The sequence below is a fragment of the Planococcus citri genome, chromosome 3, assembly GCF_950023065.1.
Source record: "Planococcus citri chromosome 3, ihPlaCitr1.1, whole genome shotgun sequence".
NCBI lineage: Eukaryota > Metazoa > Arthropoda > Insecta > Hemiptera > Pseudococcidae > Planococcus > Planococcus citri.
In genome coordinates, this window is record NC_088679.1 from 62,157,897 (window position 1) to 62,176,003 (window position 18,107).

Consider the following 18,107-nt stretch of genomic DNA (forward strand, 5'->3'; position numbering starts at 1 on the left):
TTCAAAAGTTTCACCCAAAATTGGAGAGGGGGGTGCTCCCCTTCCATTGAGAGGTCCCATCTCGAAACGTGAATATTTCGAAAAAGCATCAAAAGGTACATCTATGGAAATTTTTTCAAAATTTTAAATGGTAGCTCCCACTTACAGCGCCATTTTGAAATTTGAAAGTTCAACTTTCAACTTTTGAAAATTTCAAAATGCTTAAAAAGTTCTAAATGCAATGCCCTGTCGAACTGTGAAATCAGTTTTGATCAACGTATCATAGTTTTGGAGGAATGGGCTGCTAAAGTTGAGTACCTCGAGACAATGTGAAAATAATGGAAGCCCCCCCCACCCACCCCCTGAAGGGGCTGGGACCAAACTCTATGCGGGGTTCTTACTTACTGGGTGGGTATATATTGTAAAAAAAATTTAAGCGAAATCGAAAGACATGATTTTCAAAATCGCCTTTTTTTGGTTGAGTGGACATGGAATGACTCAACTGTATTTCCATTAAAAAAGATGATTTGGAAAATGATAGCCTGTAGAAAAATTTCTCAAGTCCATTTGAACTTGAAAAAATTACATCAGCGGAAAAAATTGACTACGGCACCTTTTCCATGAAGCCCCTCAATTGCAATTTTAATGAAGAATAGAATAGGTAAAGTAAAATCTTATTTGATTTTCTGTTGAAAAAAAAAACATTTTAAGGGCAGATTCCGATTGCTTTTTTCAAAATTATTCGAATGGAAAAGTTTTTTTTTCAATCAGAATTGAATTTTTTTGGAATTTTTGATTACTTACTGTCCAAATTTTTAAGTATCATTTTTCAAAGAACAATGAACTACCTACAGAATATTATAATATCAAATATTAAACTTTTTGCCGAAGTTGTAATTTTTTTTTGAAAATCCCCTTTTTTGACTTTAGAAGTTTTGAGATGCACAGAACGGTAATTACAATAGTATGTAGTTTACAAAATTTACACAAGCCCCGAAAATCCCTGATCACAGTTTGGGTTTCCGGGCTCACGTTCGGGGCTTGGTTTTCGGAGGAAAAGGTTTAGGGCTTTGGGCCAGGGCTTTGTAGGTTACAGTTTTTAAGGTTTTGGGGCTTGGACATTCGGGCTTCAAGGAAATAATCGGGGTTTTTTCGCGTTTTGGGTCCTGGTCCTGGGCCGGGCCTCATCCCTGACCTAAATCAATTAAGAGCCTAAGAGAATCGCATAGATCATGATGAATCCGAGGTTACAGGTGCTGAATTTCAACTTTCACCCTATTTACAGCGTTTTTCCTTTTTCGAAAACTGCAGAAACTTGACCCCTAAAGGCCCAGGTGAATTCTGAAATGCGATGTAAAAATGCTTTCGATATCTTGAATTAGCCACGGAATTCAACTATTTTTTTTTACTTTTACCCATTAGGGGAGGTTCTGGTAGCCATGGGTGAGGTCAATTTGAAAAACTAAGGCTATATTCGTGTTCAGCGATATCGAAAACATGTTATTTCAATTTTCATGTGTCACACGAATGAAACCATTTTTTTTTTAGGTCACCCTCTTTGAGGAGGTGCTGGGGGCCGTGGATGAATTCCGATCAAAAATGTGACGTCATATTCGTATTCAGCGTCACCAAAAACATACTATTTGATGTGTCGCACGAACAAAACACTTTTTTGAACTTTTACCCCATTTGGGGAGGTGCTGGTGGCCGCGGATGGGGCCCAATCAAAAATCTGATGTCATATTCGTATTCAGCGTTACCAAAAACATACAATTCGATATATCACATGCCCCAGATTTTTTTTGTTGAAAGTTTCACTCATATTTGGGGGAGGGGGACACCCCCTCCATTAAGAGATCCCATCTCGAAAATTAAATATTTCAAAAAAGCATCAAAAGGTACATCTATGGAAATTTTTTCAGAATTTCAAATGGTACCTCCCACTTACAGCGCTATTTTAAAATTTGAACTTTCAATTGAAAGTTAAACTTTCAACTTTTGGAAATTTTAAAATGCTTAAAAAGTTCAGAATGCAATGCCCTTTCGAACTGTGAAATTAGTTTTGATCAAAGTATTATAGCTTTGTAGGAATGCGCTGCTGAAGTTGAGTACCTCGAGACAATGTGAAAATAATGGAAAAATTTTGAAGCAAAATAATGAACTTTCTTACAAGTAACTCATCAAGTCATCATACAAAAAAACATAATTTTCATGCCTCTTGCCTCTCGAAGTATGTACATCATTTCGAGAGCTTTTACCCTCGCTTCGCCAGGGCCAGTTTTTTTTTCACTTTTCCATAATTAAAAAATTCCAGACTTGAGAGAGGAATCAAAATTTTTGTAGGTTATAATGAATATTGGGCAAAATTATACCTTTCGAATGACAAAGTTATTATTTTACGTATCTCTTACTTATATTTTACTTTGAAACTCGCCGTTTTATTTCGAAAAATTGTGAATTTTTTAAACACAAAAATCGTTTAAATTTTGGATTAAATTTCTGTATATTTTTAAAAAATTTTTGATGTTGTAAAACGTTTCTTTTCGCCTAATTTCAATAATAACAAAATTATATTTTTGACATCAGTTTGTTTGAAAAAAATCTTCAAGGTGTCTAACAAAATTTCAAAATAAAAAAGTAGGACTTAAGTAGGACTTTTAGCAGGACATTCAGCAGGTCATTTTTCGGGCACTTATGGAATTTTTAAGGGGGGGGGGGGGGGGGTAAAAATTCACATTCGAGTTTTTGGCCAAATTTTTGTAAAAAATGTTTGCTTTTCTTGTCTTTAAACACCTTATGACTTTATTTGAAAAAGTAGGTAGCGCCATAAAATATAATGTTTCAATTCAATGTTTCGTTTGATTTTCTCCTTTTCAATTTTAAAAATTGATGAACATCAGATCATGTTCGCTTAAAATCAACTTTAACCAGAATTCTTCAATTTTGATCGTAAATATTTCATATTAAGTAGGTACTGTACTATTTGCTTCAAAATTTTAAAATTTGAATGTTATTTTTGTTGAAAAATGGAAAATGTAAAAAGAAAATCAAATGGGCCCGAGCAAAGCGAGGGCAAAAGCTTTCGAAAATTAGTATTCTAGGAGGCATAAAAACAATAGAATTCGAATGATATTATTTTTTTTTTGTAAAATCCAAAATAAAAAAAAAAGCAAGCAGACCCGAGCGAAAGGCCTCAGAAATCAGTATTCCGAGAGGCATAAAAACGATGGTACATATTTGAATGCAAAAATTCAATCATGTTTTGAGAAGTGAAAACAAAAAGTTTCTTTAAGGAGGGAGGAGTTTATTTTTCTGATTCAAACTTTGAACATTTTTTGGATTAGAACAATAAGTTTTTCACGCGGGAAAAGAAGAGCAAATAGCCCGAGCGAAGCGAGGGCGAAAGCTTTCAAAAATGTGCAATTCAATATCTAAAAAAGTCAACAAATGAGCCCTCAAAATTCTGGAAAAAAGGGGAAAAATTGAAAGTTTTAAACGGTCTAATTGAAAAAAAGTAGGACTTTTACATAAAATTGTTGAAAAGTAGGACTTTAGTAGGACCAAAAGGACTTTTGAAAAAAAGTAGGACTTTAGTAGGACTAATAGGACCAGTAGGACCTGTTAGACACCCTGATCTTGGAAAAAGCGAAAAATTTAAATGTGAAATTTTGCCTCGCCCATCCCCCTTTCCCTCTTGGAAAATTCCAAAAATGTTAAAAATGTCCTGTCCTGCCATAAGGATCTTATTTTGTGTGTGTGGAAGGGGGGGGGGGGGAGGTTGAAAATATTTTGGAAGGTGATTTTTTTTTTGGAAAGATAGTAAAAAAGTAGTGGTTTTCAGTTAACAAATTCCTGCAGACACTCTGTATCAGGAAAAAAGTGGTCAGGGTGAAGCAGAAAATGCCGAAAAAACAGAATGTTGAGTAAGTAATATGGGAATATTCCCAAGTAGATCTCAAAAATGACACAAACAAAAATTGAAATACGCGTAAATGCTTTAAAATATATTGAATTGCTTTGAAGAGTGTGATAGGGCGTCTTGCCCAATTGGCGGAATTACAAAAAAGTGAAACTTTCGAAAAAAATCGTATTGGAAAATGAAAATTTAAAAAAAGTTCAAAATGTGGAATTTCCGACAAAAACACGAATATTATGAGATTTTTTTTTTCAAAAAATGGTTCAAAAACATTGATGAAAAACATTGGTCAAAAGCACTTTTTCAAAGCAAATAAATAAAAAAATGAATTTGAAAAAAAAATTTTTCATCGTGATCTTTTCCCTCCTGTTACTACCCAGCAACTTGTTTTGATATTTTTAGGGTTCTACTGAGCAATTGAAAATTACCAAATCGTCTATTTTTTGTTAAAGCCATGTTTTAAAAATTTTGTTCTTTTCACATTTTTGGATATTTTTCTTCAATTTTGGAAATTGGCATCACTCCGTTCCAAAATATTTTCCCAGAAATGATACCTTTCGATGTTTTGGCATGATAAATGCAAAATATTCTAGAAAAAAAAAATTTTAAAAGACGGATAATCGGGTTGAGTAGCGACAAGAGTGAAAAAACACGATTTTTTTTTTGAAAATGCTCTTTCTTCGAGAGTTTATTTCTCCTCTCCAAGCTTGGCACCTTCAGAGGAGCTAGAATGTTTTCTCAGCGACTTTCAACTGAAAGTGAAGGTTTCTGCTGAATTTGGTCAAAATCAACGGTCCTTTTTTAAGGGGGGAGGGGAGTGGGAGGGGGAGGCCCGCCTTAACCTACATTGCTCTTGACTTGAGACTCGACGACCACAAGATAGGAACAAAATTGAAAATATTTCGAATACATACGTATTTTCTTTGGCCAAAAAATTCAAACCAATATTAGAGTAATGAACCCCCGCGCAAAAACTCAACGTTGCCAATCATTTTGTCGCAAGAAAAAATTTTGTTCGAAAATTTTCAAAACCAATTCTCTTTTTTAATCACACTTAAACTTCTTGATTTTTTTTCTACTTAGCCTCGCGTCTACAACTACAAATTTTTTTAAACAAATTTTATTTATAAAAACATGAAAATACTTATAATTATTACGTTAGAGACTTTCCTTTTTTTTTTTTTTTTTTTTTTTTTTGTTTTTCAAGAATTGCAGTTTTAAAAGCGAGGAAATAATATGGTAAATACAATTCCATGAATTTGAAAAATTGCAGCAAGTAGGTATCAGTGTACTTTTTTTCTCGAAAGATTGATTAACAAAATGATTATAAGTAATACAAACAGAAATAAAACATTTGTGCATTGTATTATATTACGTCGAATATCAATCGAATTTAAAACGAAAAAACGAATTAAATTATAAACTGTACAACGATTTAAGAATAATAGAACAACGTGAGTTGTATAAAATAGAAGCTCAAAATAAGCTCTTGAATTTTTGGTTTGAAGTAAAAGTACATAAATATAAAACGCACGAAATAACAAAAGAGTTGAAACATAATACGTATTTGGTTGAGTAATAAATAAATGATATCGGAACAATTTTTCAACTTTTTTTTTTTTTCATTCATGCTTTAACTTATCACAGCCAAAAAATGTTTCATAAAATATTACACTGAAAAAAGTTGAAAATTTTCAAATAAATAACGAGTTAATTTATATAAATTCATAAAAATTGGCCCACTAATGATAATCATTACTAGAAATACCGATTATAAATCTTTTTTCGAAGGTGGGATTAGATGTTCCGGGAGTTCGGTAGGTAAATCGTGACCTTGTAACTTAATTTCCATGAGATACATTGCCAAAGCAAATTCATCGGCATCCAAAAGACCGTCTTTATCGACATCGGATAGCTTCCAAATTTTACCTAAAACTGTATTTGGCAGTTTCGACTTGACCATTTCAGCTTTGGCATCTAAATGTGCGAGAAAAATTTAGACATTCAATTTTTTAAAAAAATTAAATTAATCATTTTATGATAACTCACTTGTGCCTGTCACTTTTCCTTCGATAGGATTCAACGTTTCAAATAGTGAATCGTACTTATGTCGTTCTTTGCCTACAATCCATTCTGGTTCGCCTTTACCAGCATCCGTGCCTTCGCCTCGTTTATACCCAAATGGACTAATCGTGTCCTGTACTCCTTGGAATGCGCCTCCTACATACATAATAGTCAGTCTTAGGAACTTTCGCTCGAGAAAAACATAACGAATATTCGGCGTAGAGTCTTCTCCAATTACAAACCAAAAAACTGAATTCTCTTATGTTGTAACGAAAAATGAGTAAAATATTATATTAACCCTCGTGTAAAAAGATTTTGAATTCCAAGAATTTTAAGGAATTCGAAATGAAAATAGAATGAATAATTTTTTATGAAATACCGTAATTTCAATTGTTTCAATTTCGAAATCAAAACATAAAAGTCAATTTAAACCGATGAATAATTTAGCACTTGAAGAGTTCAGTTTTGAAAATATGAGCTAATCTCTCCGGAATTACATGAATCCTGGAATAACGATTTCTATGTACCTTTAACAATAGGCTCTGAAGTCGTCGCATTCTTTTCTTCTAAAGGAATCAATGCCATTAATCGAGCAATATCTTCGGCCAGCATTTTATCAACCACTTCCAATAAATGTGGTTTTATCAACTGGAACTTCGTGAAATCTTGAAACTGCAATGCATCCTAAGAACAAGATAGAAATAAAATTATTATTACGTTTATATATTATACAAAATTTGACTTGCAATTTCTCAGTATTTTATTAACCTATGGAAAAATTATTGACACTAAAAATTTTGATGCAGTTCTAGCTTCTTTTTAATATTACAGGAATTGTACTCAAATGGTACTCAAATTTTTCTCAAAAAAAGTAACTTTAGTAACCAAAAAATCTGCAAAAAGTGACTAAAAAATTTTAATGTAAAAAAAAGTGGCAACCAAAAATTTTAATGCATACAAAACATTACATTTTATTTTAGATTACAAAAAACAACAAAACATTAACGAAAATTTCGATAGCAGTTTTTTCAAAAGACACAGGAAAAAAAACATCAAAATTCGAATAAAAATCATTTTTAAAAATAAATACTAGCAAAAGTTCAAAACAGATGATTATTAACATTTCGAAAATTAACTACTTCGTAGATCAAAATGCAAAAGAAAGCATGAAAAAAATAATGGATTCCGGAAACATAATCGAAAAATGTGTTCAGCTACTGAAAAAATTTCAAAATTGAAAGAAGAGGGGGAAGTCTACCGAAACAGGGAGGAACGAAATTTAATCTTTTATTCAAAATCATTTTTAAAAAATCAAACACAAAAATACCAATTGTAAAATAGCAGAAATGTTGACATGAGCGAGGATTTGATGAAAAAAGAGAAAGACTAAACAATAATTTTTTTTTAAATCCATAAATAAGAATTATTTTAGAACGGGAGATTATTAAATTCAACAGGAAAGGCGGTGGATGAGGGGGGGGGGGGGGGGAGATTACAGCCCAAATTGGGAAAAACGTGATTTATGAAAATCATTTTAAAAATTCGAATACAAAAAAAATGTACCTTGCCTCAAAAATAAACAAAATCCTCTTTCCAAACTGTAAAAAAACTGACACGATTCAAAAAAAATGGAAAAAAGCGACAAAATTATTGAAATTGAGAGAAAATGACCATGAACAGGAACCAGAGCAAAAATCAAGATCTGAAGGTGGGAAAAACCAAAAAATAATATTGAAAAACCTCTTTGTGAATGTGATCTTTTTTTAATAAATCAATAAAACTCGAGAGCGAAATTCAAAATGAACCAAAAAACAGAGTTTTGTCAAAATTTAAAAAGCTGAAAAACATCACGAGGATTCCAGAATAAAAATTCGAGTAGAAGTAGAAAAACTCCACTGAAAAAATTAAGGAAAAAGCATTAAAATTTAAGAAAAAACATCGCAAGAATTGAAAAAAAAACTCCGGAAATTTAACAATAAAATTGCGAAAACTTCGCATACACAAAAGAAAACACGAAAATTCGGGTAAAATCGTCGAAAAACTGGAAAAAAAACCTACGAGAATTCGAAAGAATAAAACTTGAAAAAAAAATCAAGAAATCCTCGAAAAAAATTCTATAAATAAAACCATCAAGTCTCAAAGTCCAAAAAAACTCGAAAAACATCTGTAAACAGGGGAATTCCACGAAAATTTAGGCAGAAAAAATTACCAAAATTTGGGGCTAAATTAGGAGAAAATTTTATAAAAAATCTCGAAAATTCAAGAAAGATGGTTTCGCCGAAATTAAGAACAAAAATTTTGGCAGAAAAACGAATCAATAAAATTCAAAACAAAATTATGGAAATGATGAAAATGGAAAACTCTCGAAAATTACTCAGTTCAGCAAAAAATCATTGAGAATTCAGAACAGAGAAATCACGAGAATTTAAATTAGGAGAATTCAACAGAGAAAAATAATTCGAACTTGAAAAGGAAATTGTTCAAAGAGAGAGGAACTACGGAGTACGGAGGACTTTCGCTCATAACTTGAAGGTAAGAGAAAAAGAGAGAGAGGGATCAACGAATGAAAGATATCAAGATGCGGAAAAATCTACCGCTGAAGGTGAGAATAAAAAAAAAAACAAAGTCATAAAATGTTGAAGATTGAAGAAGCTTCCCACCCTTCTGGAAAAAAAGATCAAAATTTAAAGGAAATCGTGATATTTGGAAGAAGAAAAATCACAATTTCACAAAAATGTGAGCAAAAAAATCACTTGTTCTTTTAAAGCACGAAACTCAAAAAAAAACTGTTGAAATATTAAAAAAATGCAGTCAAAATTTAGGCAAAAGAATGACCACAGTTGAGAACAAAACTATAAATTAATCGTGAAAATTCAAAGTTAAAAAACTGAAGTCTGTCAAAATTGGAAAAACTTCGCCAAAATATTTTGAAAAGAAAAAAAAATGGAATTCGGAAAACTTGAAAAAGGAGAACTCGCGAAAATTCAAAAAAATCATACCCGTCAGAATAGGGAAAAATCTACAAAAATTCAAAAGAAAACTCATTAAATCGGCGAAGAAAAAAATTCACAAAATTTCCAAAAAAAAAAAAAAAAGCCAACGAACCGAAGTAAGGAGAAATCCCGACTATTTGAGCAGTAAAATAACACAAGCTCGAGGGAAAATTTTCATGAGAAAATCACGAGAATTCAAGATGATAAAATTCTGCAAAAATTCAGGCGAAAAAAAATCATCAAAATTCAGAGCAAAATCATGGAAAAAAATCACTACCAAAATAATTCAAGATGTACAAATCAATCAAAACAGGAGAAAATCCACTAAAAACCATCGAGAAATTCAAAAATACTAATATGTACCTGTCGAAATATTAGAAAACCCCTAAGTACATTTTTAAAAGAAAAATCATCAAAACTGAAAAAATAAAATTCGTAACGCTGAAAAAGCAGTGATGCCATTTAAATGAAAGCGACGTTTTTTTCGAAGAATTTTGAATAAAATGTTGAGGGAAAAAAAAGAAATTTGTGAAAAAAGTAATTTTTAGTAACCAACATTTTCACAAAGTAACCGGGTACAATCCCTGATCTCACTACCTTCTTAAAATTCAATAATTAGTTCAGCTCAGCTTTCAACATTTTCTTTCAAAATGTAACCTAAGAATCTGAATATTGAAATTTTGTTCGCTTGTCAGTATAATGTGCTAATCGAAGTTGACATATCTGTTTGCATGAAATTCTATATTATTGATATGAGTATCATCGCATATTTTGACACACAAGGGAAATGTAGCAGATAATAAGGGAAGCCGATAGAGATAATTTCGGTACTTGATAAGTCGGAAATTTATTCTCTTTCCGTTTTGGGAGATGAGCATTCAATAAGTACCCACTCATGTTATACCAACCTGCATTTTTTTCACATCTGGAAAATCACCGGGAGATATATGATGCTCGCGCTGAATATTTTCGTAAATTACGTTCAAGTTCTTGATCAATTCTTTTTTCTTGCCATCTTTACCGAACATCGAAGGCATATCTTTTCTTAAGGAACTGATAATATAGGCGTGTACCTGAAAGAAAAATATTACTTTATTGTTGACGAATATTGTCCATATTTAAGTAGCCTACTAAATTTTATAGACATAGATATACGTAAGGTACCTTAGCTAATCTGGCTCTCTTGATTAAATCGTTCAATTTTCTAAGTGCTGCATTTCTTGGCAGTGATTGTAAATCTTTAAATAAATCTTGCTCTTCATCTTCGAATAATCTGTTTAAAAGAAAGCACAATTTATGAATATGACTGAACGTTGAAATTGGCTGAAATGATATGAAAATAATGAAATATAGCAACAGTACCTTCTGTTGACATCATAGCGCAGTGGTTGATCCCAAAACGATCCGATATAAACACGTGCTACTTCCGGTGTTTGTAAAACTTTTCCTAATGACCACATAAGTGCACCGTAAACTCGCATCAACTGTTGATGATCAACCATGTCAGCTTTATTAAGTACGATTCGAATTTTATCGTCGTGTCCTCTAAGAGCTTCGATAGATCTTTGAAATTCATCCGATATATCCAACTTATGAGCATCGAATAGTAAAATTATTCTATCTACTCGTTCGGCGAACCATTCTAATACTCCGGTAAAATCATATCCTCGATCGACTCGTTGCTTTTCTCCAGACAATATACCGGGCGTATCAACGATAGAAATTCCTTTCAAAACGGGCGACTCGACCAACGAGCACTGAAGGCGATTCAGAAACGAGTTTCCAAATTTCGATAGAGGCCTGAACTGTTTTTCGGGATCGACGACTAAAGCATTTCCGGGAATCATGCCCTCTTTCTCGCCATACATGACGGCAATAAATCGATCAGTGGTTGGTTCCGGTCCGATTCGAATACCAGGAAAATCTCTTTCGAGAAGGTATTTTATAAACGTAGTTTTACCGGTAGAGTACTGACCAACGAGTAATATCATGGGTTTTGCATCGAAATCCGGATCATCGAGTTGAGGCGAATGAAAATCATGGAAATGATACGCTGATTCCAAAGGTAGCAGCTTTTGCCTGTAAATCGTCTTCAAACCTGCTATAACAGTGTCGAACTGATCCAGGGCATGTTTAGAATCGTTTCCACTGATCCAGCTGAACATTTTGAACTGGTAATTGGCTACTTGAAAATTCAACCGTGAAATATTCTTCCGAAGTTATGGAAAATACGCTTTGGAACCTGTTGCATTGATCACAATCACAAATCAATTCCACGTCGAATTCGGGACACGTATGGACTAAATTTCGGTAGAAATATGTTATCTACGAGCTTGATACGTACTTCAGCAGTACATCACTACTAATATAATATCACGAGAAACACAACATAATAAAAAAACATCAAATGAATGACAATTTTCTCATCAAAGAAATTATTACTGAGTGATAAGAGGACCAGTCGAAACAATGGTCGAAACAAACATATGGAACTAAGGACCTAACTGTAAGAGGGAGTATGCTGGACCGCCATCTTGTGTCGAGAATGACGTAGTAAACGTACGTTATCAGACAATAGGAGTAATTGCACCCCCCCCCCCCAGCCGATCATCCGGGACCGGGACAACTTTTTTCCCAAAGGGGACATCCTGAGGAACATTTTAAAGCAAACTTGCCCAAAAATAAGTTTGCCTTACTTACAAAATGGCGGCCATTTTGATCGACAGGTCAGCCGAAATCGCAGATTTTGCGTTTCAACATAGGAGGACTTGCATGGAAATTTTCAAATTTTACAAAGGTAGATCGGAAGATCGTGCAAAAATTTATCACCTGTAAAAATTTCAAGTGCTAAAGTGCGTTTTTCGATTTTTGGTGAATTTTTGAAAATCGAATTTAGGCCAAAAATGAGGGAAAAAATCAAAATTTTACCAAATTGACCAAGAAAGCTGAAATTTGGGATATACCCTATTTTCGACATGCCAAATCGATTGGAAACGGTTTCAACCCGTTTTGAGCAGTTCTGGAGCCTCCAGCAGATTTTGGAAACTCGAAATTCCTACAAAATTTCATCAAATTGGAGTTGTAAAGCTAAAATTTATTCTAAAAATTAATTTCAATACGCTACGAAGTACTGCAGGTGAATTTCAAGTCGTTTTGGAGCCTCCAGCGACTTTTTGAAAATTCCTGAAGCCTCCAGCAGATTTTTGAAACTTTAAATTTTCACAAAATGTCATCAAATGGAAATGGAAAGCTGAAATTTACTCTACACTACAATTTTAACACTCTTTGAAGACGACTTCAGGTGGGTTCAAGTCATTTTAGAGCCTCCAGCGACTTTTTTGAAAATTAGTGGAGCCTCCAGTAGATTTTTGAAACTTGAAATTTCCCAAAATTTCATCAAACTGAGATGGAGAATGGAAATTCATTCTGAAAACTAATTTCAATACGCTTCAAAGTTGACTGCTTTTGGATTTCAAGTAGTTTTGGAGCCTCCAGCGACTTTTTGAAAGGTTGTACGGCGTTTTTTTGGAAAATTAAAATTAACAAAAAGTAGCGGAAGCTTCAAAACAATTTTTGAAACCACCATGTAGTCTGCGAAGTAAATTTCAGCTTGCCAACTCCAGTTGATAAATTGATGTTGGGGAAAAATTTCAAGTTTCAAAAATCTACTGGAGGCTCCAGTAATTTTCAAAAAAGTCGCTGGAGGCTTTAAAATGACTTGAACCCACCAGAAATTTTTTCTAAACAAATTTATTTTAAAAAACAATAAAAACATAAATATGATTACGTTAGAGACGTTCCATTTTTTTTTTGTTTTCAATTTTTTTGAATTGAAGCATGTGTTTCCAAAACGCACTAAGTCCATTTTCAAAGATTCTGAGGTTGCAAGGCCATCTAGCATAAAGATGCCGCCCAAAATGGCTGATTTTTTGATATGTTGTGCCCAAGGGTCTTGGCTACAACATATCAAAAAATCAGCCAATTTGGGCCATTTCTACGTTTCCAAATTGTACCAAGTACCATGAATTTCTTATCAATATTTTTTTGGACTTAGTGCGTTTTGGAAACACATGCTTCAATTGCAAAGTGAGGAAATATGGTAAATACAATTCCATGTTCCATGAATTTGAATTGAAAAATTGCAGCAAGTAGGTATCGATGTACTTTTTTTCTCGAAAGAAAAGTAAAAAAAATTGATTAACATATAGAACATTGGCCAGATTTCTCAAAAATTAACAATTTTTACAATCAATTAATTTGTTAGGTAAATAATATTATAAGGCGAACTTTAATTTATCAAAAGTGTATTTGTAAAAAGATAAATAGGTACGTTATAAATGACTAGAAAACAATTTAGTGAAATGCAAACGGACTAGAAAATATATAGGCACTTAGTTACTTATCACTAATGAAAATTTAATAATATCATTCACAATAAGTTTTTTCTGAAATCTGTAATCGCTGTTAAAATATTGTGCAAAATTGTGTGAGCATCTTCATTATTAGTTCGAATGTTCATTATTACTCCGGCTTCTTGAATAAAATACTCGATATCAGCCAAGGTTTCTTTTTCTTTACTATTACCCGTAGGTACCATGCACTTATTCGCTAACTGAGCCAGTCTAGTACGTTCAGAGCCGAATGAATCTTCCAAGTCGAATAACTCCAAAGCAGGCATAGGTAGGTCTCGAAACGATGGCGGAAAAACCTAAATCAATAAAGAAAATTTTTAATAACTGATAAGTACTCGTGAGATTTGCTCAGAGATGAAAAAACTTACTGCGGGTTGAAGCGGCGGTAAAGGAGAACTGAACTGCGGAGTAATTAACCGTAAAGGTTCGTGTTTTATTTTCAATTCCTCGTAGGCTTTCAACACTTTCGGAACACAATTCATATTCAAAGAAAACAATTTCTGATTAAATAGAAGAGTATAATCCGATAATAGAAAATTATCTTCGGACGATTCTTGTAAGCAACCGCGAACCTTATCAGCGAGTAAAGTGGTATCAGGGACCATCACGTAATCTACAATCTGCGAATGATTAATAAAAATAATACTAAATTCGATAGTCGTCTAACAAAGCTGTAGCGTGAAAAAATCAGAACAACCTCAGGGTCCTCGGCATCGATGTTATTCAAAACAATATCATCGGTAGTTAACCATGTAAAAATCAGCTCTCTAAATTTGTCATTTTTTTCTAGATTTATGTATTTATCCGACCACATATGACCGGAACCAACTACAACGATTTTACCACCTTTATTGGCTGAAAATAAATAATCCAAAGTTAATATTACTGGTCCGATTTTAAAATCTATTTGTTATGAAGAAAAATTAATTCTCTACTTTTTTCATCTTTTCGACAAAAGGCACAAATGGGACGATTGACCGGAAAAGCAACTGAGCCTGTAGATAACACGGGTACAGCAGGTTTTACCACATTCAGCGATGCTCCCGAAGGATAAAGAAATGTAGAAAACCTGAAAGTGAAAAAAAGATATAAATAACATATCAAGTGTTCAATAAAATCATTGAAAAAGAGATCGAATATACGATGGGGCTAGTGAGTGAGCAACGAGCAAGCTTACTTATTGTCAACTTCTCGTGTATTCCCAATTCCTAAAAATTCATTTATTCCTCCATTAACAATTCCGTCCGAAATCAAACATTCCTTAGGATGGAAATACTTATGATATTGGGTCCTAATAACACAATCTGAAATATGAAAATTAATAAGTATAATTTAAACCATTGACAGTGGACTCCTAGAGTGACAAATGAGTTGCATATCTATGGTATCTACCATTATTTATCATCATTCCGTATTCTTCCAACAAATAATTGACATTTGTTTTGAATGCGTTTTCTCCACCTTCTCCAAGAACAACAAGAACTGATCCACCAAGCTCGATGAATTCTTTAATGTAGTAAAACTCATTCGCAGTAAATTGAGCCCGAGGGCCTGCCAGTATCAAAATGGAAACTTCCGAGAGAATCTGCGCAGTTATTTCTTCTTTATTCCTAAAAATATAAGCTGCAGTTAGAGTCGATGATTTTATGTGAATGGACAAATGGCAAGAAAATCACTACTTACGTCAAAATATTGAAATTTCCCTTCAGTTTTCGAGACAATGTTTTAAAGTTGTCGGTGATCTTGAATAATTCGTTTTTAGACGTATCGAAAAGAATCGTATTTTTATCTCTCATTTTGAAAATATAATTACTTGTTTAACTTCCAATTATTTAAAAACACCCATCAATTATCTATGTAGATGTACCTAGCTACCTACAGCTCATGAAACATGATTATTGATCGATGGTTGGTTTGTTGATGATTCTGTACATTCATAGTTTCTCAGTTTGTACTTGGAAATTTCGAGCATCGATGAAAATTATTCTAAAATTCATAATCAACGTGAAGTTTTCAACTTTGATTTAAACTTTCATTACAATTTATTCATATTTGAATTTTTTTGTAAAAAAATTATCTACCTGAAACGAATTGATAACAAAATCATATGTAAATAAACTGCAGGTTCCATGGAAGTTTCTGTAGAGCGCGCTCAACTTGGGTCAATGCACCAAAAGGCAAAAAGAACCCAAAATCTCTTTGGTTGGAGGTTAGGTTAGGATGGACTTTGAAAAAGTGCTTTACTGCTTTTGACCAATGTTTTTGACGAACCTGTTTGATCCATTTTTCATTTTTTTCACCAATAACTAATAAGACTTTTTACGGCCCTGTATTTTATTCCAACTTTCCAACTTTTGTCAAAAAATGTTCCCCAAAAAGGGCTGAGGTGTTTATCCAAATTATGCTTTCTCCTATTCATTAGGTACCACATCGAATGAAACCACATTATACGGTTCCCAAAGGCCAAAATTGATCGAGCGAATAAGATTTTTTGCCACATCATTTCCGAAATGGTTTTAAGAGGCTGGGGAGCGAAATGTGAGTCAAAGTTGAACTTGTGTTGATCTAATTCAAGATACCTACTTATCGAAAGCATTTTTACATCGCATTTCAGAATTCACTTGAGCCTTCAAGGTTTAAAATTTTTCAAAAAATTCAAATATTCCGACGAAATATTTTTTGAGCCATTTTGAAGAATTTCAAACCCTAATTGAGTAATGATTTTCAGATTTTCGGGGTTATTGAAAAAGTTGTCGTGTGACAGTATAAGAATTGGTCATTTTTTTTTTTTTGAAAAATTCGAATAAGTCAGTATTTTTTGGGTGAAAACAAATTTGGAGAAATTTTGACAAATTTTGAGCCCGAAATTCGATCACGATGGTTTTAAATTTCGCGTAATTATCAAAATATGTCGACAAAAATCCTTTTCGAGCGATTTTCAAGAAATTTTTAAAACAAAATTGGGCCATGAATCTCTGGACGTGAAAACAAAAACGGTTTTACGGCGTATCAAGATCATGAGTTGAAATAATTCTCAAAAACCGTGACTCACTTTTCAGCTCAAAATTCTTCGAAAATAGGTAAATGCTCAAAAATTTTATTCTTCGTTGAAATATTTGAGTTTTTCGCAAAGGGCCATTCCATGTCCACTCAACCAAAAAAAGGCGATTTTGAAAGTCATGTCTTTCGATTTCGCTGAACTTTTTTTTTACGATATATACCCACCCAGTAAGTAAGAACCCCGCAATTAGTTTGGTCCCAGCCCCTTCAGGGGGGGGGGCTTCCATTATTTTCACATTGTCTTGAGGTACTCAACTTCAGCAGCCCATTCCTCCAAAACTATGATACTTCGATCAAAATTGATTTCACAGTTCGAAAGGGCATTGCATTTAAAACTTTTTAAGCATTTTGAAATTTTCAAAAGTTGAAAGTTGAACTTTCAAACTGAAAGTTCAAATTTCAAAATTGCGCTGTAAGTGGGAGGTACCATTTGAAATTGTGAAAACATTTCCATGGATGTACCTTTTGATGCTTTTTCGAAATATTTAATTTTCGAGATGGGATCTCTTAATGGAGGGGGTGTTCCCCTCCCCCAATTTTGGGCAAAACTTTCGAAACAAAATCTGGGGCATGTGATGTATCGAATTGTATGTTTTTGGTGACGCTGAACACGATTATGACGTCAGATTTTTGATTGGACCCGTCCACGGCCCCCAGCACCTCCCCAAATGGGGTGACCCCCTCCCCCAAAAATGGTTACATTCGTGTGACACATGAAATAGTATGTTTTCGATATCGCTGAACACGAATATAGCTATACTTTTTTAAATCGACCTCATCCATGGCCCCCCAGATCCTCCCCCAATAGGTAAAAATCCAAAAAAATTGTTGGGGGCCGAGGATGGGGGTCCAATCAAAAATCTGACGTTATGTTCGTGTCCAGCGTCACCAAAAACATACTATTCCATCTGTCGCACGAACAAAACCCTTTTTTGAACTTTCATCCCCTTTGGGGAGGTGCTGGAGGTCATGGATGGAGTCCTATCAAAAATCTGACGTCATATTCGTTTTCAGCGTCACCAAAAACATACAATTCGATACATCACATGCCCCAGATTTTCTTTCGAAGGTTTTGTCCAAAATTGGTGGTGGGAGTGCTCCCCCTCCATTAAGAGATCCCATCTCGAAACTTAAATATTTCAAAAAAGCATCAAATGGTACATCTTTGGAAATTTTTTAAAAATTTTTAATGGAAGCTCCCACTTACAGCGTCATTTTGAAATTTGAACTTTCGATTCGAAAGTTAAACTTTCAACTTTTGAAATTTTCAAAATTCTTAAAAAGTTCTAAATGCAATGCCTTTTCGAACTGCGAAATCAGTTTTGTTCAAAGTATCATAGTTTTGGAGGAATGGGCTGCTGAAGTTGAGTACCTCGAGACAATGTAAAAATAATGGAAGCGGCCCCCCGCCCGCCCCCTGAGGGGGCTTGGACCAAACTAATTGCGGGGTTTATACTTACTGGGAGGGTATATATCGTAAAAAAAAATTGAACGAAATCGAAAGACATGACTCAAAAACGTTGGTTGAGTTGACATGGAATGACCCAAAATCATCAAATTTTGATATTGTTTACTTCACTTTTTCAAAAATCTAGAAAATCATGATCCGACTTTATAGACTTATAATACTTTAAAAGCGCTCAAAAAAATGTTTGATAGCAAATTTTTGATCTTCTAATGGAA

At 33.5% G+C, this 18,107-nt stretch overlaps 2 protein-coding genes across 2 annotated transcripts; both read right to left on the bottom strand.

The window, feature by feature from the left end:
• Positions 1-3,970: 3,970 nt before the first annotated feature.
• Positions 3,971-11,117, bottom strand: LOC135841820 (EH domain-containing protein 1-like). Its single transcript, XM_065359018.1, has 6 exons — positions 10,315-11,117; positions 10,113-10,225; positions 9,861-10,021; positions 6,487-6,643; positions 5,945-6,115; positions 3,971-5,872 (listed from the first exon to the last, which is right to left on the bottom strand). The coding sequence occupies exons 1-6, from the start codon at positions 11,115-11,117 to the stop codon at positions 5,667-5,669; spliced, it is 1,611 nt and encodes a 536-aa protein (XP_065215090.1). The 3' UTR covers positions 3,971-5,666.
• Positions 11,118-13,239: 2,122 nt separating this feature from the next.
• Positions 13,240-15,467, bottom strand: IFT52 (intraflagellar transport 52). Its single transcript, XM_065359019.1, has 7 exons — positions 15,048-15,467; positions 14,757-14,974; positions 14,542-14,668; positions 14,300-14,433; positions 14,062-14,219; positions 13,733-13,984; positions 13,240-13,660 (listed from the first exon to the last, which is right to left on the bottom strand). Exons 1-7 carry the CDS (start codon positions 15,158-15,160, stop codon positions 13,382-13,384), a joined length of 1,281 nt encoding a protein of 426 aa, XP_065215091.1. The 5' UTR covers positions 15,161-15,467; the 3' UTR covers positions 13,240-13,381.
• Between the last annotated feature and the right edge of the window lie 2,640 nt (positions 15,468-18,107).

What these genes read in the sequence shown, in the direction of transcription:
- LOC135841820 (XM_065359018.1), bottom strand. Translation starts at nt 11,117, where the DNA reads ATGTTCAGCTGGATCAGTGGAAACGATTCTAAACATGCCCTGGATCAG. An exon ending in AGCCAGATTAGCTAAGGTAC is followed by an intron (nt 10,022 to 10,112) that starts CTTACGTATATC and finishes TCTTTCAGGTAC; the next exon opens with ACGCCTATATTATCAGTTCC. An exon ending in TTCAGAGCCTATTGTTAAAG is followed by an intron (nt 6,116 to 6,486) that starts GTACATAGAAAT and finishes TTATGTATGTAG; the next exon opens with GAGGCGCATTCCAAGGAGTA.
- IFT52 (XM_065359019.1), bottom strand. Translation starts at nt 15,160, where the DNA reads ATGAGAGATAAAAATACGATTCTTTTCGATACGTCTAAAAACGAATTA. An exon ending in CGGAATGATGATAAATAATG is followed by an intron (nt 14,669 to 14,756) that starts GTAGATACCATA and finishes TTCATATTTCAG; the next exon opens with ATTGTGTTATTAGGACCCAA. An exon ending in TTGTCGAAAAGATGAAAAAA is followed by an intron (nt 14,220 to 14,299) that starts GTAGAGAATTAA and finishes ATTTATTTTCAG; the next exon opens with CCAATAAAGGTGGTAAAATC.